The sequence below is a fragment of the Haliaeetus leucocephalus genome, unplaced genomic scaffold (assembly GCF_000737465.1).
Source record: "Haliaeetus leucocephalus isolate CR32 unplaced genomic scaffold, Haliaeetus_leucocephalus-4.0 Scaffold154, whole genome shotgun sequence".
Lineage (NCBI taxonomy): Eukaryota > Metazoa > Chordata > Aves > Accipitriformes > Accipitridae > Haliaeetus > Haliaeetus leucocephalus.
The window spans coordinates 630,413-653,532 of record NW_010972590.1 but is presented as its reverse complement, the minus strand read 5'-3'; the positions used below and the strand labels follow the sequence as shown (position 1 = coordinate 653,532).

At 35.6% G+C, this 23,120-nt stretch overlaps 1 protein-coding gene across 1 annotated transcript in view; it reads left to right on the top strand.

Annotated features, from left to right (window-relative positions):
* The window catches only part of CCDC171 (coiled-coil domain containing 171), a 139,947-nt gene that overhangs the window by 50,171 nt on the left and 66,656 nt on the right, over window positions 1-23,120 (top strand). Inside the window, exons 10-18 of the mRNA XM_010562090.1 lie at window positions 1,628-1,731; window positions 4,631-4,720; window positions 6,660-6,860; window positions 8,775-8,942; window positions 10,868-11,056; window positions 15,515-16,019; window positions 16,776-16,892; window positions 21,699-21,925; window positions 22,593-22,775. Coding sequence (XP_010560392.1) covers window positions 1,628-1,731; window positions 4,631-4,720; window positions 6,660-6,860; window positions 8,775-8,942; window positions 10,868-11,056; window positions 15,515-16,019; window positions 16,776-16,892; window positions 21,699-21,925; window positions 22,593-22,775 — 1,784 coding nt within the window. The remainder of the gene's footprint in view (window positions 1-1,627; window positions 1,732-4,630; window positions 4,721-6,659; window positions 6,861-8,774; window positions 8,943-10,867; window positions 11,057-15,514; window positions 16,020-16,775; window positions 16,893-21,698; window positions 21,926-22,592; window positions 22,776-23,120) is intronic.

Sequence of the window (23,120 nt, the reverse complement as noted above, 5' to 3'; positions counted from 1 at the left end):
GGACAGACCAGAAGTCTGTCACTGGGATGTTCATTCTTTTTAAATTTACTTGTGTGCTGTAGAGCAGATCTCGCTCCTGTTACTGAAAGCAATCTTGCAAACCTGTGTTGGTTTGACTAGGTGTGTTTTTGGCAGTAACAGTTGGCTGGCAAGTCAAAAGTGAAAAGTTAGTGTCCAATCTGAATAGTACTCTATGCTTTCTGGTATTATCAAAGGGTTGGGAGAGAAGAGGCTAATTGAAAAAAAATGCTGAACAGCTTGCTGACTTGTGCATATGTGTAAGTTTTCCACTGACTACCATTGGTGCATTATGTATAGCCTACAGGACAAATCTATCATTTTTTTTATAATGCTTTGAGTAGAATATCATGCTTACAGTGCTAACCATACGATTCTTAAAAAAAAACCCCAAACTGCAAGTCTGTTAGTGCACCTCCTCTAGCTGACAAAGTTTTATGGAGAGCCAAAGAAAAGGCTTAGAGTTTAGTATCTGACTTGACTTTATGAGCCACCCTAGGTAAATTGCTTAGTGACACTCATATTTCAGAGGTGATAAACACCTGTATCATCATTTAGTTCTGCTGGGAGTTCTGATTGTTTGGCGTCTGGAGTTCAAATGCCACTGATTTTTTCACTTCTTTCGCAAAATAAGGGTGCTATTAGCGTTGGTAAAGTTAGTTTTGCTTATAGAACATGTTAAGACTCATGAAAATGATGAACTATAATTTGTTACAAAACAAGTTTATAAATGCTGCATACTAATATAAATAATACTGAGCAGAAGAATCTGTCAATAACCTGGTATTTTGCTGTAACACCAGAAAAAAATTAATAGTTTGTTCTTGGAAATTTAATATCAGCTGACATCTTGTGACCTCTTGATCAATACGGTGGTGTTTTGCTTTCTTAGCACATTGTATTACGGGCTTTGGAATGCTCAAGCTTGTTCATGTGTCCCTAATTAAGGCAACCAGATCAGAAGTCTCAGTCTAAAGGTTTAATAAATAAGTGTAGTGTGTACATAATGGATATATCAGCTTTAAGATTTATAATTGAAACATTATGTAGAAGTCTGCAGACAGATAATAAATTTTTTTTATTATTTCCTTTGGAATGAAATTCAAGATCATTTAAAAGGTTTTTAAGATCTCTCCAAGCATAACATAGTCATGTGATCTTTGGCTTGGTAAAGCTTTGAGTAAATGAAGTACTGCATTATAATATGCATGCTTAGTCACAACAGCAAAATAATGTCAGGAAAAGTGTAACATACTTAACTTTCAGGCAACATGTTTTTCAAAGTGTGTTATTGTGTGGTTTTAAATTTGGCTGGTCTGACCACAGTAGAAATTATATGTGAGACTGCATACCAAATACATTAGGTAGAAATGTAATCCAGAATTTACAGTTCTGTATCTTGTATTAAAGTTTTTATACAAATGTCTTTCAGCTGCATTTGCTGTGAAAGTATGCCTATTCAGCTGCATCTCTTGTGGCAAACAAGGCTGCTGTTCAGTGTTTTGTATTGTCACTGAAGCCCTAACTAATTTTAATACCTCTCATCCAGAGTGAGTAGTTTTCTCTCTGTGGCTTTAAGGCTTAATTTTCATTCTGTATTTTTCTTCAGGCGCCTGTGAGGACAAAGATAAACCTCCGAGCCTCTCTGTCCTTGAGACTTTGAGGTGTACCTTGACAGCTTACCAGAACAAGCTGGAAGATATGTCTAATGAGGTAACACTTGCACTGTTTGGCTCTATACGTATCGCCTTCGGCCTGCAGCAGTACATACACTTTGCTTGTAAAAAAGGTCAGAAGAGTGGGAATGTTGAGTTGACAGCTTCACATATACCCAAAGAAATAATCTCTGTCACTACTATTTCTCTAAGCTTGCCCTACAGTGAAGTTTCGCTTACATTTGGGGGCACAGGGAGAAGAGGTTTTTTCTTTTTTTCTTTTTAGTTTAATTTGGTTTTGTTTTCTTATTAAACCTGTTGGGGTTATTATTTTCAATAAACATTCAGGAAAACAAGCCATTCCTATCTAGGATTTCAGTTAAAAGGTGATGATTTGAGAGTTGGGCAGTGTATATCACAATATTCCTAAATATGCAACACTTGAGCCTGAACAGTCATTGGTATCCGTTATGTAAATGTGCATGCCCTTGTACATTTAAAAAGTGGCATAATTTTCTGACATGAGTGTGTTCATGATGAAATCTCTTCTGGTGCTATTTCGAGGTCTTTTCAAGTAAAATAGGACCATGAAAATACTTTCTTTAAGTTATCTAAGACAATAATGGAAATATTTAATTTTGGAAGTCTTACCCTTGAAAAAAATCAAATGTTTTCCATGCAGTCCTACTGGCCTTTTATTTCACTGACTGAAAAGTCACAATCTTGCATTTATTTTCTCATTTGTATTGCTAATGTGATTAAATTAATCCTCTTGGGTGTAAATGTTTTATGAATTTGTGGCTTTAAAGCTTGTAGAGAGAAGTTAGCTGCACTGTTAAAGTTTTCTGTACAAACTTGTAATTAGCTTAACTTTGGATAAAATTGGCAAATGCAGAAAGGCAAGGTGTGATAAGATTGTAAAAATGCCAGTACTGTTTTTTCATCTCTAGGTTTTGTCTTTTGTTTTGACAAATGCATAGTCTAGCTAGTCACTCACAATGTTTCAAAAAAAAAGAAAAAAAAAAGAAAAAAAGAAAAAAAAAGAAAAAAAATGAAAAAGAAAAAAAAATCCGGAGGAAAAGTATATCGGCTTTTCCCCTTTTATTGGGGAAAGAATGGTCTCCCACAAGACCTTTGAGTTTGTTCAACGGGTGCAAAAATAAGTGACCATGGAAACAATTATACTTTTGTAAACAGCAAGCACTGTTAGGTCTCTCCCAGTGAGATAAGAGAACCAATGTGTATAGTCATTATGAAACTCTTCTGAGACCCAAGTCTGGAAGCTGCAGAGTAACTAGGAACATATTACCCACTGCGAATTGTTATTTGGGAGGAGGAGTGTCACGTGATAGGCAGCACAGTTGAAAAGTCGACTCAGCAGGCTTTGGCTTAGTGATGTGCTTTGTTGTGAAACTGTGCCAGAGACAGCAGTGGGGAGACCAAGGGGGTGGCTGCTAAGAAAGCAAAGAGAGTATTCTGACAGAAAGAAGAATGAACTGTCAAGGAAAATAAATCGCAAGCAGAGCAGGACCAACAGATGACCTGCCACAAGACTTCCCAGTAGGACTGCGTGTGACTGACCCCGAAGTTGTCATATGGAGCCAGAGATCACCGAGCACCTTCATGGTGCACAGAAAGGGCAGTGCTCTGTCCTTCTTGATTACCCCCACCCCCATAGATAACGCTGCTTTTGGCTTTTTATATATTAGATATGTTTAGTAATAAAACTTTTTAATAATACAATAATGCACAAAGGGACTATGAAGGGCACTGTGCAATAAAACCAGGATGTTTTAATACACAGCAGTAAGGGTTTAGTTTTGAGTAATTATGTAGTGGTTCTTTTTATAGAGAGATTTTCAACAAGACCCTGCATATTGATGGAGATATTAATATATGCGTACACCTGTATGTATACGTGAAATATGCTGGTAAACTTGTCATGTGTCACCTTTAACCTACTGTGTTAAACATTAGATTAAACAATCTTGTTCATTTATGTAACTGAAAGGTGTATAAGTGTTTTGGTTTTGACAGATAACAAGCTTTTGACATTTTGTGTAGTACAGAGGCTAGAATATGTTTGGGGAGAGAGAGAAGGCTAGTAAACCAACAAAAGGACTGTAAATATTCCAGTAGCATTTTGTAATTTACTGTAATTATTTCTAAGGGTTCTGCCAGGTCTCCTGATTTGAGATCAAACAAAAATACGATTTACAAAATAATTTGTAAATTTTGTAAATGGGATATTTTAGTTCTGAGTTGCTCCTTAATGCTCAAGTGCTGGCAGTAACCTGCACTATAATACATTTCTATTTGATGCTTTCTTTCAGACATTTGTATTGCTAATCTCATCATCAGGTAATGAAAGACAGAGATTATAATGATGTGTTGTTATCTTTTCTGAAAGTGCAAAGTGAAGCTAATACACATTATGGCCATGAGCTACCTCTGAGGTGGTTGCTTGTAACACCACAAACAGTTCAGTAGTCACCATGCCTCTCGGGAACATTACTACTTTTTATGGGTATGTGAGTACTATTCAGTGCTCAGTAAAAAGTAGAGACCATGCTCGTAGCTGGACAATTTCTGCAAATGGCCACTGACTTTGAAAACTTGTTTTCTCAAACCACTCCCCAGATCATTATCTGAATTTATTACATTTTCACATGCATTTCAAAGTCTGTGTTTTTGTCAGATATTTTGAGAGTTAATGGAAAAGTTAATAGTGGACTCAGTTTGGGATTCTGCCACTGCTAGTTATCTTAAATGATTATAAAAGAGTTATTTAGTGCTTTTGTAATGGTACATTATTTAGATTGTATGGAGTATAAATATTGTCAGAGGAATTGAAAACAAATTTTTTTTTTGCATTTATATACAAAATTCTTCCTTTATATTGAAGTGATTATGTAGCCTTTCTGTTAAAGCCTGTTTCACCTCTGTATTTTTCACAGCTTGGGAAAATGAGGCCTTTGTGTGAAAAGATGACAAAAGAACTTGAGATATCCAAAGAGAAAATGTTTGCTTTAAGTCAAGACCTTAAGGTATGGTTTCATGAACTTAACATAAAATTTGAAAGTTCTGCAAAAAGTGTCTTTCTGGATTTAAGGTATCTTTTTTTCTTATCAAAATAAGTCTCTGTATCATTGTGTTCTGTTGAGCAGACTAGTTTATGTTGCAAGCTTGTGTGAAGCCATGCTGCTTTATTCTAGTTACCACCTTAGACTACATAACTGATCATTTCAATGATTGCACTTCTGAAATAATTTGAAATAGTTTTATCAATTTGCAGAGTATTGTTTTATATCGAAATCAGCATCAATAATTTTTTTCTCTTAACTCTTTTCTCAAGAAAAGGGGAAGATAATTCAATTACCTCTGTTCATCTGTAAGCACATTTTTTTAAAGATGTCCTTTCCTTCATTAATTTTTTTTGTTTGTTTATCAGACAAGTTAATGCATGTATGAAGCATCAGGTCATCCTTGACAGTTGGACAATGTGCATGCAGCCCAAAATTTCTTAGAGCAAAAACTACCTCAGAGCTGATAAAAACACTTGAGAACTCTTTTTCTTTAGTTTCTGAACAAGAACTTTTTTTTGTCTCTGTTTTTGGCTGACACGCCACTTTTGTAATGTCCTGTCTGGTTACATCAGTGGCCAAGGGAGTGAGGAAGTCCTGAGGTCATGGTTATACTTAATCTCCCAACTGGCAGTGTATTGTATTACTGCCAAAATAGAATGTCTCTACTCCCAGCGTTTCTCAGATTTTTTGGTGGGGATATGCTACTCTGTCACTTCAGTTTAGTCACAGATCCTTCTGCAACACTCATTGAATCTTCATATTAATAGATATTTGCACATGATCTCCTGTCATCTCATCTGAACTTTATTTACTAATTTATATTCAGACGACTTAAAACTTCTGCTTCTGTTGCAGCACATTTGTAAGGCACCTAAAAATTTTGCAACCCATTGCAACAGATACTTGTATTCTTCATGCAAAAACCAAATTTGCTACATACAGAGGGTGCTCGTTTTTATGCAGTACACCAGTTTCTGACCTCTTTAAATTTTTGGTAATAAAATTGTATACAAGAGTGAAAACTAGATCCAGTCTGAAAATGTTTCTGTTAAAAGATTAAAGCAATGTTAAATTTCTAATATTTTCATTAAGAAGAATAAAATTGTCATTGTCTGATAAATTTGGGAGTATCTTTCCTATTCTGTTTCTTATATAAGCAGCTATGATTTTATGAAAAACAAACAATGCTTTCAGTTTGACCTTTAGCAAACTTCAGCAGTGCTGGAAGTCCAGTGCTTGTAGGAGAGGAAAGCATGTGTACCTGTCCACTCCATCTGAGCAATCTTTTGGCTGAAAAGCGTTAGTGAATTAAGTTGTTTACCTTGTGAGATTTGGTACTGGTAACATAATGATTGTATTTATGTCCATTTCTCATTGTTAGTTTCTTCCCATGGTCAAACCTCCAAAGAGAGTCCTCACATCTTTTTATCATGCATTTTTACCAAATTTTTTCATCTTAATTAAAGAATACAGTGGGTAACAACAGCTGTCTGTGTTGCCTACCGACTCAGCTGTAATGGATCGGAGATTTACTTACAAAAGTAACGTATCATTTCACTAGCTCTGAGAGCTTCCCACTCTGCAGAGGATAACTTGTGTTCATGCATTCTGCATCTCAGTTGTGGGGGTAGAGGGGATTCTGAAGGTCACTGCATCATGGAGCTTTTAACTCAGAGATGGATTTCTGATGCTGTCTACTTACAAGCTGTGGAGAAGGGCTATTGTCAATTTTGAAATTCTGTTATTGACAAGATACAGTCAGCTTAGCCTGGAGTCTTCTGAAAACATGTGGGTGGCTATATGACCGTTCACTTCCTCAGATGCTGAGCACTGGACTAAGGTAACATTTTATAGAGTAAAATTCTTACCAGCTTTTCTGTTCCATGCCTCTGTTCTACAGGAAGCTCAGGATAACCTGGCTGATGCCAATAAAGAGTTAAATCATCTGCACACTGAGTGTGCATACAGAGAGACTTTAATGGGAACTTTAAAAATGGAACTACAGAATGTACGGCAATGCTGGGAGAAGGAGAAAGTACATGCCACAGAATCTGAAAATGAAATCCAGAAGCTTACCAGGGCTTACCAGAAGGATATGGAGGTATTACCAGAGACAAGATGACTGTCAAAAAGAGTCTTTATTTAATCTCAGCTTTATACATTTACATACATCAGATGGTTACTCTTAGTCTTAACAGATTTACCCCCAAATATGATTTTAAGATATGTATTTTGAAATATGTATTTAGTATCTACAAGATCTCAGGACATATTGGTTCTCCTTCCTTCTATATCAGAACTAATAGCTTATCCCTTCCAGTATTTTGAATTTTTGAACAACTGAGTTTATTTAAAGAGCTACACCTGGTGAACAATTACTTCCTTCGTTCAAATGTTAACAAAAATGTTTTACAATTGGAACATACAATAGTATCATCATTATGTGTTGTTAATTACTGATTCCCATGGCAGTTGATAGATAGCAAATAGCAAATGTGGAATTGAGGCAGTTTTGCCTGCATGCCACAAAACCTAGAAATTCTTATTTGTGACCTGTTAGCTCATTGTGGTGTGCTATATGTGGGAGTTGCTTCACAAAGTCTTATTTCAGAACTATTATCTCTCTCCTTATATTTGTTTACAGATCTTAATTTTGTTGCTTTTTCCCCCCAATAAAGCAGTTCTGGTACTAGCAATGATATTCTTTATCATAGTTGTTGTGCATATTGAGCTCATTACTTCCACAAATTTGGACATGGATGCCAACTGAATAAAAAGGAAACATTCTTTCCACCTCTTTTACAGTCTGGTATTTAAATAGTGTCCACATGAAGCAGCTGGAATGGTTATACACATCCGATAATGATTAAAGTGAAGGAAACTAGAAGCCTGGCTATATTGTAAAGTCAGCATGTCTACAACACTGTGGTTGCATTCAACATGTGTGAATTGATTTTGAGTCTTGGGATCCCTTTTTTCACACCAAATGGATAATCATCATCCTTGGTTTATCATAGCTCAAGCAAAAATGTACTGATGGTGACACACTGGATTTTCCTTGGGGAATTAAGAGATCTGCTAGAAACAAACTAAACTAAAATACAATTTTCTTATTGCCTAAAACACCAAGAAATAATGTGAGAAAATGCACCTAAGTATAATGGAAAGGGCTCAGAAAAAACATAGTTCCCCATGTTGGTCATTCACAATTTCTTGATGTAAAGCCTCATCCAAGGTCCCCAGAAAATGATGGGAGCCTTTACAGTGGTTTACTGACTTTGAATAAAGGCTCTGTTTCTTGTGGCTTTTGAGGTGCCACAATTGTTGTCTATTGTTGTCTTAATCAAAGTTACTATGTTGCATATGTATACTGAAAGGATGAAGGCTGGAATTTCTGTTGTATGCTATTGTTGCCAAAGTTTATTTAAAACTGGCATCAATTTATTGTACTACTGACTAAAATCAGTGTAAATGAATGAGACGTGGCTTGTGGAATTTAACTCATGAAGCTATAAGCCTATTTTGTCTAGCTATTTAGTCATACATAATCCATGTAAAAAGAATTTTTAAAAGACTTTAGAGTGATAGTTGTATAAACAGTGTGTTGTGCGGCTAAGCCAATTAGACAATTTTCTGCATGCTATGCAGATATTGGAGGTGGGTACGATATGAACGTATGTGAAAGTATTAACATGAATGGTTAAATTGCATCTACTGGTAGCACAGAAGTTTTTATCTGTATCAGGTCATGGTTGTGACTCCTGCAGGACTGGGTTTTCTTTATTTATATACTGTGTCTAATTAGACAAATTTTGTAAAAAATGTTTTCTTCCTCTGGCTTTAATATGTATGACTGCAAATATTAACAAGGAACTAAGGAATTTTGAAAAGGTTTGAGAATGAGCTTTGTATTTTTTTCTCAGCTGTGTGCAGCTCACTTTATTATACTTATGATGCATCTCTTCGGATTCTAACACTGTTCAGATACAACAGTTTATTTTTCGTTCTGTCTCAGGACAAGCTAACCTTCCTCCATAGCTTATACCAGCGTTTGGTAGCAGGCTGTGTGCTTATAAAACAACCAGAAGGCATCCTGGATAGATTCTCTTGGTCTGAGCTTTGTGCAGTCTTGCAGGAGAATGTTGATGCCCTGATCTTAGACCTCAGCAGGGCTAATGAGAAGGTAAGTGTCCTTAGGCACCAGCTACCTCTATTAAATTCAGTGACATTTGTCCACATCACAGTATCATTAAAAAGGACTGACATTCATCTTATTTCAAAAAGAATTTGGACGTTAATAATTCAATACCATTAATTATGGCTTGTCTACAACTCAGTTTGATGCCATTGCTGTGGGCATGTAAATGTGACTGAAGTCTGTATGAAGTCTCTAAGCTCCACTTCCTGTGCAGGACATGCTAATAGTACTAGCCAATATTAGCCACAGGGACCTAATTAAAAGAAAATAAATTAATCTTACTGATGAAGCAATTCAAAGAACTTAGTCATTTACACTAATAAAGCAAGTCTTTATTTTAGCATAAAACAGAAATGCAATGCACTTACTCCAGGAACATCATCTTTAAATTATATGTTTATGATTCAGAGGTACTATCTGAAAAATGCCAGTGTGGGGTTTTGTTTAATTGTAAGTTTTGGATTATGAAATTTGTATTCAGAAATACAACAGAAAATACTTGTTTTTATAAAACATGTCAGTATTTGTTTAAGGGAGAAGCTGTACTTTTCTGAATTATTTTAATGTGAATAAGCTTATGCGGCCTTTCGCCCCAGAAATCCCCGTGTTTTTAGGAATGAAAAGACCTCTTTGTAAATAACTTAAACTGGTTCCACAGACTGACATATGCCAGTCTTAAGGATTTCAGTTCATGTTCTGGCTCCATTGATCAGGCCAGTCCTACAATCTAGTAGAGCAACTCCAGATCTTGGTTGCCCTGACACATTGTTCTTGAGGCACAGGAAGGGAAAAGCTCTTTTGGATGTTTGTCATCTGCTGGAATTGTGACCACTCTTCTGGCCCAAGTAAGGGACAGGACTGGTAACGGTCAATGGTTTTGTCTCAGCCCATCGTTTAGTAAATACCCCAGCAGTCAATGGAAATTACTAAAGAGGGATAGCATAAAATCTGGATTATGCAGATTAGACGTTCCTTTCTATTTTCCTTTTGAAGCAGAGGAGGAAAGGGAATGGAAGGGAGTGAACATTATTTGCAGTGTTTGGGGGGTTTGTGTCTTATTGTTTCTTGCTTTTTAGTTTAGTATGGTTATTAAGATTGATTGTGAGGTCTCTAGAGCTCTTTTCATGTACATACCAGCTTTTCAGGGATTTGGGGTGGTGGTGTTACTTGTCTTGTACCTGCTTTCTGAGAACAAAATTTTTCTCCTGCAGTTTTGTGTCATCTATTTGGAAGGTATCTTGCCAATGTTCTCTAGCAACAAAGTGTAGGCATGTGTATTTAGAGGTAATAGTTAGTGTGATTCATTCCGCCATTTAGTTTGCATGGGAGCTGCAAAGTTAAACCACAGAGTGCATCCCTTCATGCTTGTTGAAAATATATCATAAACTAATGATCTACTTGTGAGAAAAACATTCTGTATGCTAAAATTTTCTGAAATTATTTTAATACTTAATAATATATGAAATGTTTTGGCTTTCCAATAAAAGAAAAAATAAAATCAGGGGCTGTTTTTTCATTATTACTTGCAATCCTTGCAAACTGCTGAAGGACTGGTATACTCAGATTACTAGTTTAGCAGCACAAGATTTAATGCATTTGTTTCAAAAAAAGGGAAGTGTCCAGTTCAGGTTTCCAACAAAGAAGACAACAGATATCTGCAAGGTGTATAAGGATGGCAAAACTGAAACCAGGGAAGATTCATTGTTCCAAAATATGTCTCAGTTTTGTTGCAAGATTTAAGTAAGTAATCTGTTGTGAAAGGCTTTTACTTAGTTTTAATAAAAGCGTTGAAGAAATTACAGTTTAGATTTTATGCTGGAATAGTTCGTACTTAAATTAATATGTACAATTAAAAGTAAAAAGGTGTTTTGAGAGGTAAAAGAATTTATTTTTAAATGCTTGTCACACAGATATCTCACTTAGAATATGTTTGTAAGAACAAGTCTGATACTATGAAGGAGCTTCAGCAGAACCAGGAAGATGCTTTTAGCAAAATGGCTGAACAGATGAAAGCACAGGAAAGCTGTTGGCAGAAACAAAAAAAGTATCTGGAACAGCAGTACTCGGGTCTCCTTGGGGAAGTTCATGCAAGGGCACAGGTATGGTGCTGTGAACTTCTGATTTTTTTTTTTGTTGTAAATATTTAATGGATTATTTCAGTAGTTTAAGCTCCTAACCAACTTAAGGTTGTTTGGGAATTTTTAGTATACCTTTAAAATAAAAAAAACCAACAACGTGGTAGTATTAACTTCATTTATAATAAGAAGTATATGACTTTGTTAAAACATTACAGAAATGTTAAAGCTGTAAGATTGAAAATGCTTATTTTAAGAATTATATAGGGCAGCAGTTACTTTTTCAGTGTCATGCTTTGAAAGATTCTGTAGAGTAACAGTAATATGGTGTCATCAGGGGATAAATTTAGGTATATACCTTCTGACCCTAAGAACCAATTAGCAGTTACAGTGGGAGATTTCAACAATATTAAAGGACTTTGTTATACAGATACTACAGTGAGCAGTGGTTCAAAAGTGTAAAACTGTCATCACTGATTGTTGGAAAAGTTATTTGCAGTCTAAAATTTTCACTGTTATTCTAGAACCACAGTTCACTGTCTTTACAGTCACATTACTTTACATGTGTTTCAGTTAAAAGTGTTGTGAAATAGAGAAACTAAGATATGCCTTGTTATTTCTGACTGCTATCTGAAACTTTCTTCATCAGAAGAATGCTGTATTTGACTCAGATTTTGGGCTTGGAAGTCTTTGCACTCCAAAAAATGTATTTGTAAAGTATTCTTTGGACAGAGCAACTTATGGTAATTTCTTGGGAAATCTTGTATATATTTTTGGTTGATATTTACATTGGATATTGACAATGCTAAAAACATCCCTATGAGTGGAATAAGTGGCATCCAGACTATACTAAGTTCCCCCAACATCCTGTAGTTTCATCTTATGAAATGATTGCCAGCAGAAAGAATGATGAAAGGAGAAAGCTTAATTTTAATTTAAAAAATTACTTTTACTTCCTAAAGTGAAGTTACGCATTTCAGATTTCTACCTTCTATGGATGCTGCACAAAAGAAAGGTCTGAGTCCTCTCTTACAGAACTCTAGTGTATTGTGGAGAATTGGTGCTGTGCATTACTGCGCCATTCTTCGGGATGGTGCTGAACCTCCCAGTCTTCCTAGCTGAATTGTGTAGACAGCAAGCAGACCATGTACTGAAAACCTGGCTCTCTTTTGTGGAGTGTGCATTAGGCATGTCTTCTGGAAAAGACTTTATCTGTCAACTTGCTGTACAGGACTACTGGGTTTCTAAAAAGGAAATGCTTTCCCTTAGAAACATCTAGGCATGCTTTCTGACACAGGTTATGTAGTGTTGGAGTACAGGCTGGTAGTGCTGTAATCTAGGCAGCGCAATGTCTGTATACACTTTGATGATTCAACAAAACTTTGTCTCATCTTTTTTCCATCCCATGTTCCAGTTTGCCTTCCTTACCATTCAGTGTCAGTCTGGGAAGAAGACAGTCTAATTTCTTCTGGATTTCTAATTTGTGACTGACTTTGGACCTGCAAACACCAGATTAAGCCTTTCCCTTTCTGGGATCCATAGGGTCCATGGATGTCTGCTGCTAGGGCTGTCCTAATCCTGATTGCTTTTTTGAAGACTTGAGTATCTTTTACCCCTTGCATGCTTGGAGAGTCAATGGAGCTTAAAATGCATATCCTTTTTCCTTGCCTTTTGTAGCAGGAGTGCCATCCTCTTGATCTCATAGTGTGCCATTTTGAAAACGTTACTATGTCTGTTCCTTAGCCTCACACAAATTATTTATTCAGACTGTGCACAGTCTCATAGGAAATGTCCTCTGAATTTTAACTATCAGTTGTTGTTTATTATGTACACATTTATTAATCTGTCCCCATTTTTTGTGGCAACAACTTAAAATAGAAGGGTTTTGTTCTGATATGCAAAAACATGTTGTAAGAGAAAAATCCTGTAACTATGTTAAAAATGTTAATTTCAACAGAAAAATAAAAGGTTTGCTAAATAGAAAAGGGAAAAAGTTCTCTAGGGAGAAAAATGGTTTTTATTGCCTTTTTTTTTGGTTTGGAAGCCTTGCTTTTACAGCAAGGCAGGTGAATTAGCTAAAGGCTGTGGTATCTTGCAATTTTCTCAAAAGTCAGTGGAATCAATGCAAAAGGAGAAGTACGCATAACTATACTGCTCCTGACCCACTAGGTGTCTTTGATAGACATGTCTGGCCCATGTACTTACAGGAAAGAAATGGAGGACAGTGTTGTTGAAGTTGTTTATTTAGATATATAGATGTATATATTTAGAAAAATAAAACGGCTGAAATACAGGAAAACCTTTTCAAGTCATAGTGTCATTATATTTCTAGTTTCCAGTTCTGTTTCCATGCCAGAATGAAGGGTAAGGATCCAGTAAGAAGCAGGATAAAACAGTGTTGCTAGTAGCACCTGATTTTTTGTTAAGGATTCTTGGGAACCCGCCAAGTTCTGCAGCCCAGTGAGGTGTCCCTCAAAGCTCAAACGCTGAAGGAAGCTGGCTTGCCAATGTTAGGAAGAGAGTTCTATGTCCCTTTCAAAAACTGTGCTTTTAAGCTTCAAAGAAAACACTAGAAACAGTGCGGGGTAAGACAAAAGCAGTTATTAGCTGGTAAAATCAAGGTGTATTTTCTTACAAAACTTCTACATTTCTGTAGTCAGAGATTGTCCTGTTCCCTTTTGCTTATTACCGTATAACCATAAGCATAAAAACACTAAGCTTTTTTAAAAAATAAGCTTTAATTAGCCAGAGCATGGAATGTTAGTATTGCTGCCCAACAGCCCCGTAGGGATCACACTTTGTTTACTCAGATACTGGCCTTTCACCTGTGATGGCCAGAAACCATAAGCTGTTTTCTAAATTCAGCTTACCTTTTCAGTTCCTTCCAGTCATGCTATCAGGGTTTTTTTCTATAAAAATCAAACACTGTAAATAATGCAGTAGCACTGAAAGTATTGTACATGTTCGTACTTAATTTTAGAGTAGTAAAGTGACATATGAGGCCTGTAAATTGCATTTTGTAATTAAATCTTCTAGTTACCTACTCTATTTTTGTATCACAGAAAGTATTTTAGTAACACTACAAATTCTTCCTCTTCAAAAAAAAAAAAAAATTAATTTGGTCAAAGACATTCTGAAGTGACTAGGGTACATCTCCATACAATTAATTTCCATTCTAGGGATAGCTTTTTTATTTTTTTGCCTGTTGTTCTTGCAGGATGGAGGAGGGTCAAAAAGCTAGGGTGCCCGCCTCACCACTTGCTGGGGACCTGTACCAAACAGAACACATGGGAATGTGGCTGGATGACACCATTTTACTTCTCTTTTGGCCACTGCTAACCTCTCTCTCCATTTTTAACAAAATTACTTATAGCTCTAAGAGGGGTAGCTGGAACTTAGCATAATTCACTCTTTTCTTCATAATATGGATTTGTCGTGCCATTCATGTTTGCCTTTCTGAGTCCATGTATTGTAACTGGAGCGTAAGCATTTAACTTGAGCTTGTGGGTTCTTTGTGAGTAGTGCCTGAAATTTGTTGTCTTATACTACGGGATCCTGTTTAAATGTAGCCTCAAGTGGTTGTTCAAATCAGAGGACTCTCGGGCATCAAGAAGCCAGTCAGTCTCTGAGGACCCAGCGTAGTGTCTTGATTCCTGTACAAGAGCTGCATGTTATCAAAAGCAACCAGTCTGCATGGTCTAACCTTAGTGCTGGCATTCCCTGCCTTGTTAGTGTCTTCATTTTGCTGCACTGGTTTACTGTTTTAAATCTCCCTCTTTCCTTATTTCAGGGCATATAGAGAAAAAGAAAAAATGTTCTGCAAGTTGAAAACATCTGTAATGGCACTAGTCAAAATAAAAATATCTGTATTACACTGTTCTTTTCAAAAAACTTAATTTTGTATGAGACCTAATTAATCTGTGAATATGTAAGTAGGGGGTTGATTAGAAAGTAATTAAGATATCACCTTTACTTCCCCTTTCCCAGCTGCTGCCAATCTGCCTAGGTTTATCTGCCAGTCTTCCTTCTTTTTTTCCTCTCTCTTACACTAACTTTCTTTTCTGCTTTGAAGAGCAATGTTCTTTCTGAAATTGGAGCGTGTAATTGCTTACTGTTAAGCCAGGTCATAAAACTGTATTGTGGACAACGAGGTATTGTTGGACTTTCTGTGGGCTATTGCAGTATTGGTGGATTATCGTCAGAAATCTGGAGTCCATTTGTAGTTGAAGATTGTGCAAATTTTTCTCATACTATTGATTTGTTTTCATATACCTGGTTCTGTAACTGTTTGCTAGGAGAGATACTTCGACAGTCATTACTAATAATTACTAATAATGTTTGTTCCTTTAATCTGTTATTTGAATCTGAAAAAAAATTAATTTTATTTAGCTTTTGTCTAGGTAAAAATGATTTTGTTATTTTAAAAAATGTCTTCTAGTTAATATTTCTTCTGGTTTTGTTTGTTTTTTTCCCTTATCCCAGGAATACCAAGAAACAGCAGAGAAAAACAAGGAAAAAATTTATGTCCTTGAAAAAAGACAGGAGAAATTGGCCCTTGAAAATGTTTCTGTGAAAAATATGTTAATGCAGGTTCAGAAGGAGCATTCAGCTCTCCTGGCAGCCTGTGCACTATTGGCAGGGGGCCCGTATCCTCTCTATAGCCGATCTTGTGCTATGTCTTCCCAAAGAGACCTTCTGCAGGATCAGGTCAACATTTATGAATTAGTGAACCAGGAGATTAGGACCCTAGTTTATGCTCTCTCTGATGTAGCAGAAAACAATCAAGATGAAGCAAAAATGAAAAAAAGAACATTCAAAGGCCTGATTCATGTATTCCGAAGAGGTGTGATTGCAGTTTTGGCAGCTAACAGACTTAAAGTTTTAGCTCAGTCTTCTAATTCCCTCTTCTCCTGGGTTAATGGCTTCAAAGAAGGCATTGGAATTCTCGTTTGTATCGGAGACTCCAAAGGCAAGCGTAATCTGTCAAGTAAGCTAATTGTTTTCTTCTTTGATAAGTGTTATGTCAAATTACATGGTTAGTGAATAACAAATAGTAATGCTATTATTAATAGAGTGTAAAGACAAATTTAATGACATTTTGACAAATGTAGTTTCTGGATTTGTGAGTTCTGGATTTCTTGACAAATGTAATTTCCCCTAAAAGGAAATGCTTAAGTCTGTTAAGCATTAAAAAAAAAAAGTTACAACTACACACACGAACTCAGACTTTTTGATATCCTTGACATTTGCGTTCCAGATTTCAGAACTAGGTGCTACCGCATCTTTTCTGTGGTAAATATCTTGTAATGTTCCTAAGTGATTGACCATCAACTTATTTTTGGAAAGATACTTCCTCTGCTTTTATTAATCACTTTTAATATTTATTTTCCTACTAAAACTGCAAAAATTGCTTTCTGATTCAGGTAAAATATTAGGATAGGATTTCTAAATTTTTCTTTAGAGATTATGTAGTCTTCCTGTCCCTTTCTGTTAGCAGACCAGCTCATGCTTCCCCCTACAAGGTTAAATGGTACCAAAAATGTTTCCCAAACCAGAAGATCCTTCTACTTTTCTGGTTTAGTAGTTCTGGAAGCATATTTAATACAGTCTAAATTGTTCTGAAAGAAGAATTAGTTTGTGGCTTATATACTTAGTTTTGGTCAATTTCTGAAGGAGCTGGAGATAGTAGTGTGCCTTATCTAAGTAAATCAGTTTTATTGCTGGCTACGATTCTGTTTCACAGGTTGCGAAGAAGAACAAATTCGCTGTGTTGAAGCACTCAGCTGGTTTACTAGTTCTAACCTCCTTGCTGCAATAATCAGTTCTGTCACTGAATTACAGGATGTTGTTAACAAAACAGGTAATTTTAAAATTATATTATTGTAGTAGAAGATAAAAATAATCAGGTGGTTACATCATCTCCATTTTTAGGATTTTATCTAAACTATTCTGGATAAAATATCTAGAGACCTGTATTGTTGGAACAGATTGATTTTATTTAATTGGTGATATGATACTTTATCATTTTGGTATACAGAGTCATGGAAACAGAAGGCTGGAGAGTGCTTCTACAAAGCATATAAACAGGTTTGCCTGATTTCTTGTCAGCTAGGAAAAAACCCCACTACACCACGCCAATAGATATTTGGCTAACTTGTTCTTAAAAGCTTCAAATGAAGTAATACTTACAAGCTTCCTAGTTATCTTGTTCCACTGTTCTAATATTCTGAAAGTATTTTACTAAAGCTCAACCTAATTTTTTTTCTATAGAGAAAATCTACATAATTTCTGTCTATTTGATCTGTGTATTTCTTAAGTGCAGGCCCTAAAACTGGCACATATTCAAGCTGGGACATTACCGCTGCTGAGAGAAAATAATTTCCTGCTGTGTTTTATATGATATGAATCTAGAATTTCCAAGTCTGGAAAACAGTTCAATTTGATGGATACTCTTTTCATCTGGTTTACTTGCCATCTTGTGGGTTTTGAGAGAGAAATAAAATGCTCTCAACTTACACAATGTATAGCACTCCTTATTTTATGTCTCTGCTGTGTTCCCTCTCTTAAGTGTATGCTTAATTAGATTTGTGTCTATGCTCCCGAATTTCCTCAGTCTCTCTTCATATAGAATTCTCCTATGTGCCAGTCTCTGGAAATGTCACCTCTTGATTCCCAGCTGTTAACTATCTTCCTTAATGTCTTTGCAGTGAGGACTGATATAAGATCTCGCTTGGTTTCTCTGCATTGCTGTCATCCTTAGTTCTTTCGTAACTGGTAGTTTCAAAGTCCCAGCAATTCTGTCACAGAATAAGGATATTAAAGGAAGGATAATTTATATGAATAAAGGGAAATAGCAGGACAGAGAGAAGGTGATCTATTTCCCAGAATCCTGAACAGTAAACTGGTACCAGAAGTCAACCATTGAATCACAAGTGTTTCAGTTCAGTTTTAGGTGGTCTCTTCTTTGATCATCCTGTTTTCTGTAACTTAATTTTACATCCTTACAAAACTGTTTGAACTGTGTTTCAGGGTATTTAGAGGCTTTATACTGCAAGTGTTCCTGTACATACAGTGTTGAGTAAGAACAGCAAATTGAAAAAGTATCAAGAGAAACTTGACAGCAGCATCGATGTGCTGAAGTGACTGGTTGGAATACCCTAAACCTTATGATACTTTGCCAGTATTGAAGCACATGAAAATTCTGGTGGACTGTATTTACTTGCTATCTCTGCACTGAACACAGTTTTGATTTTGAGAATTAGGAAAAGCCATGCTAAGAATGTTATGGCCACAGTCAGTTTGGTGATTCTTTCATAGCTTATCTCTATTTTAAGTTACTTTCACAAAACCTCAAGATCTAACTGCTCATGTATTACTTGGAATTCCATTGCTCATGAGATCAAAAGTATTCCAAGAACCTTTGATTCAAAAAATAGTAATAAATAATTTAAAGTTTGACATGAAATTTCCAGAAGTATCGAAGTGATAAGGCTCTGAAGGAATATAATTGAAAGAAAGCTTGCATACTTAGGAAATTATTTTATGTTCTGTAAGTCCTATTTCAAATAGGATTTAAATTTTCAAACTGGCTTAAATTATTTTGAAAAATTTTTTTTAATGTAAATAGGCAATCTGAGAGGCATCTGCTCTCTTCAGATCTTGAAATAATGGCAGTTCCAGATTAGACTGCACATCACAGGAGAGAGTAGGCACAAGAAAGCACTATCTGCATCTACAATATGGAATGGTTCGGTGCCTTAAAAATTGCTTTTAAAGATGGCTAGGTTCTGAGGAAACGTTTGAGGCAGTTGAAAGAAACCAAATCCATATCACTCGGATAACACTGGAACTTTTGGACTTGTGCACTCTGGTGATTTGAGGCACATTTCTTAAGTTTTTAACTTTAAAAAAAGTGGTCTTGGTTTGTAATGCACGATCATTTCCCTTCACACTGTTCATTAGTTTGGTTCTCATTCCAGCATGTCTTGACGTGATCTCTTAGCTTCAGTTTGAATACAAGTTCATTAAAGTGTTGGGGTTTTTTGTTTTGTTTTCATCTGTTTTTTTCTAAGGTGAGTTTTGTAGGTTTGTTTGAACAGAATCTGTACTGCGATAAACCAGAGAAAGTAAAGGTCAAGCTTTTTGAATACAAATATCATCAACTGTTACATACACAAGCTTTTGAAGCTTAGCATGACAATTTTAGTCTTGTGTAGTATTACTAAGTTTGTCCTGCTGACTGTTATATTTCACCAAAACAGAGTAAACAAGAATTCTTTCTTCATCTGTCAGTGAAGTAAATTTGTCACTTTTCATTGTCTTTTTCTTCATTTATTTAATATAACAATTAATTGCCCTGTGATATACCTGTATTTGTGTTAACAATTTCTTATACACATGGCAATGTATATAATTTAATACTTTTATTGTAATTACTTGATCCTTTGTGGGCAGATACTTAAATTGTATATACTTAAACTGTATATTCTCTTCCCAATGATTATAGATACTGTTCCTTGTGGAATTGCATTACTTTCTCATTTCGTCTTTCCAAGAAGTCAGTAACTTGCATCGACATATTTCTGTGTATTTATTCCAAACTGTTCTTCATAAAAAAACCCCAACAGAGGCAATGATTTACTTTCTTATTTCCCATCCCAAGAAAGTGACTTAAGTTGTGGATGCTGGATAATAGGAATCCTGGTTGTGAAGTGGCATGATCATTTCAAAATGCTACAGCACAATTGCCTGAACTATTATTATTGATTTATTTTTAGTACAGTTAAGTGGGGGTTCTAGACATAGGGAAAGGGGCTGTCATCCTAGGTACTGCATATATGGAGAAATACTGTATTTTCTGGCACACAGGCAATCTTGTGTAAAATGAGATACCAGGTGGAAATACTAGGAAAAATGAAGGAACAGTGATGCATTGACAATATCCTTGTTTTGATATTTACCAAAAATCATGGCAGGGGGGAGCTTTTTAGAAGATTTTGGTGTCATCTTACATGGAAGGCAGTACAAATGTTCTAGTTTTAATTTCAAGTTAATTTAACTAAACATTCAAACTAGTGAATGCATGATGACAGGAGAAAAGAGATGGTCTTTGAAACTGAAAGACAGGTAGGACAGGATAATCTGTGATAAGAGTTAAAATGATGAAGGTAGCTTATCTTTCGTGTGATTGGTAATAGAGAGCTGACATAAGGAAAAGAGAGGAACCTTGGCCAAAGTAGACAGAGCATTGCAATAGCAGTTTCTTCAGGGTATGAGAAGAATGCTGGGTAAGATTTTTAGCTTTAATCATGAATAGAAAGAGTGCTATCTTAGACATGAAGAAAAGACAGATCTACTAATAGCTGGGGTTATAGAGAGCATATACTCAAAAGTGGTACTCCAGTGCTTAACTGGAGTCATTGGAATGGTGGTATTTTGAAACCAAGCAGAAGAATGGCTCTGAAAAAGGAATATTTGAGTTTATCATGTGGCTTTTTTTTTCTTGCAGATAAATTTTATCTCATATGTGTAAATGATAAATTCTTCATGAGAATTATAATCTGAAAATATCAATAATCATGTTTTGTTTGCTTTGAACTTTGGTTTTATCCTCCCCATTTATAAAAAGAAATTCTTTAACTTAAAAAAGCTATTGTTCTTTTTTTTCTGTTTATACTCTTAAGTAAATATTTTAATTCACTGCAGCAACAGGAGATCTGCTGTACTACTGAATGTAAATAAGCTCTTCCATGCTTGTCATCTTACACTGATAGTATCATAAGACAAGTAATGACAGATTAAGACCTGCCTAGCAGAGGGAAAACTAAATTACAAGACTTTTATTAAGGCATAAATAAACCTATTAACTGTTATCTGGAATACCAATTAGTGGAAGGAGCACTGACAATTTTATTTATCAACATTAAACACAATTATTAATTACAGACCTGACGAATCTAGCAGTAAGCAGGACATGTTGGGTGTGCTGGGGCCTTAAGTCCATTATATGAGAAGGATGATTACCAAAATCCTGTGGGGAAATAAGTAATTGTAGCTGTAAAATTTTAATTGCCTTGGAATAAGGTAAATTATATTCTCTTGTCTCAGAATATAAATAGTATGGCATTAAGGTACCAAGCCTCACTAATTTTCAACAGCAAATGATTTAGACATCTATAGAGGGGAGGGAAGAGGAGTCAGGAAACCCTCAGAAATTTGCATTGTAAATATTGCGATATAGTGATTTACCGTGTGCTATCACATCTGACATACTTGACCTGGCTTGCATTTGCTTGCATCTGCCTTATATGTTTCCTGAATTACAAAATTAGAACACCCAAGAATGACTTAAGAAAGTATACTATTGGAGGAGAACCATAAAAAAACCTGGAAAATTATTTTTTGACAAACAAATCCTATTCTTTAGAATCCTATCCTACTCTTCCATCCAAAGATTGGTAGGAATAGAGTGTTCATTGCTAAATACAAAATGTGTATCAAGGTCTCTCTGAGATAATCCTGTGAGCTCAGTCTTCTACTCTTCAATGGAAATTTCCTACTGAGTTTTAAAGATGCTATTTGTTGTTGGGTTTTTTTGCACTTCAAAAAAAAAAAAAAGAAACTAATAACCTACTTGATGTTTCTTTTTTGCTGTTGTTTCTGAAAGATCCAAAGCCCTGGCTTTCTGGACACTTAGTTGCAAGTGCAGCCAGGAACTCCTTTTCAAAACTTATGGACAAGCTGAATGTAATAATGGAGACTATTCCACTAGACAGCAGCAGAAGTATTACTCATCTGGAGAAAGACTCTTTGGTACAGAGGCTGGCTCATGGACTTCATAAAATAAATACCCAGGCCTTGGAAGCTGGATTGTGTGACAGACTGCCCGTTACGGTATGCATATTTATAGTGCCACTTCATGTAAACAGTAGGTTCACAGCATAAGTGTTACAGTGAAGCTCTCTTGATGGTACCATTAATTTTGTTTCAGATTGTTTATGAGTCTGTTACATTGAAGTCAACTATGTAGAGAATCAGAAGTTGATTTGCAACACCAAAATCATTAGGGCATGAATAGATCTTTTCTTCTATTGTCAGATAATTTTAAGAAGAGATTTGATGTATCCAAGAAAAAGACTTTTTAAAGTTTTATCAAAATTACATTTGCTTTATAAGAACAAACTTGCTTTTGCCTTTAACAAAATGTTAAGGTGGTTCTTTTTTTTTTTTTCCCTTTCTTTTTTTTCCTGCTTAGTATTCTGTCTTTCAGTAAACATAACCTTCTCCCCTTTAACCAAAATGGAAGGATAAACTCTTTCTTACATAATTTGTCTTTTATTGTGGGCCTTACGTGAAAACAGGTATCTGCTTGAAAACAGAATTTTCAGTAACCCCCAACAGTAGGTGAAACAGTTTCACATTTTTGCACTCGTGTGTGTCTTTTACAGATGGAATACAAAATGACAGCTTTGTCTAATTTTCTTGGTTATTAAATGTGATTGGCTTTGTTGCTAAAATAGTGCATTTTATAGCACATGAATTTATTTCTGTTTACTAACAGAAAAGCATAGCATCCTTGCAGAAGCAAATATTTGAATTTACACAAAGACTTCATACAGCAGAGGTGGAACGCCGTTCACTGCGCCTAAAACTTGCACAATTCAAGTGGAATTTCAGTGAGATGAAAAAAGAAGCTGACAAAGCCCAGAGCCTGCAAGAGCAATTAAATATGTTTAAGCAGTCTGTAAGTATATTTGATTTAGAGGAGACTGCTTACAAGAGATCCTCCTTTTTACACATTTTTTGATTTGTGTTCTTTTGAAAAACAAGTATAAAATCAATCTACTATAAACAGAATTTTCCAGAAGACTTGCCTTGTAAATGTCACTAAACTATAAGTCAGATGTATTTAGAAGTATCTCCTTTCCACAGGAGTTTCTCTTTGATTTGTAGAATGAGGCATTCTCTGTAAATTACATGTTTGGTCTTCAGCAACCCAGGTTTTCTTCCATATGTTGAAAATGTTGGTGTGATTTATATACCCTAAAAGGATTTACAGATTTCACTTCAACAGAGTAAAGTCAGCTGG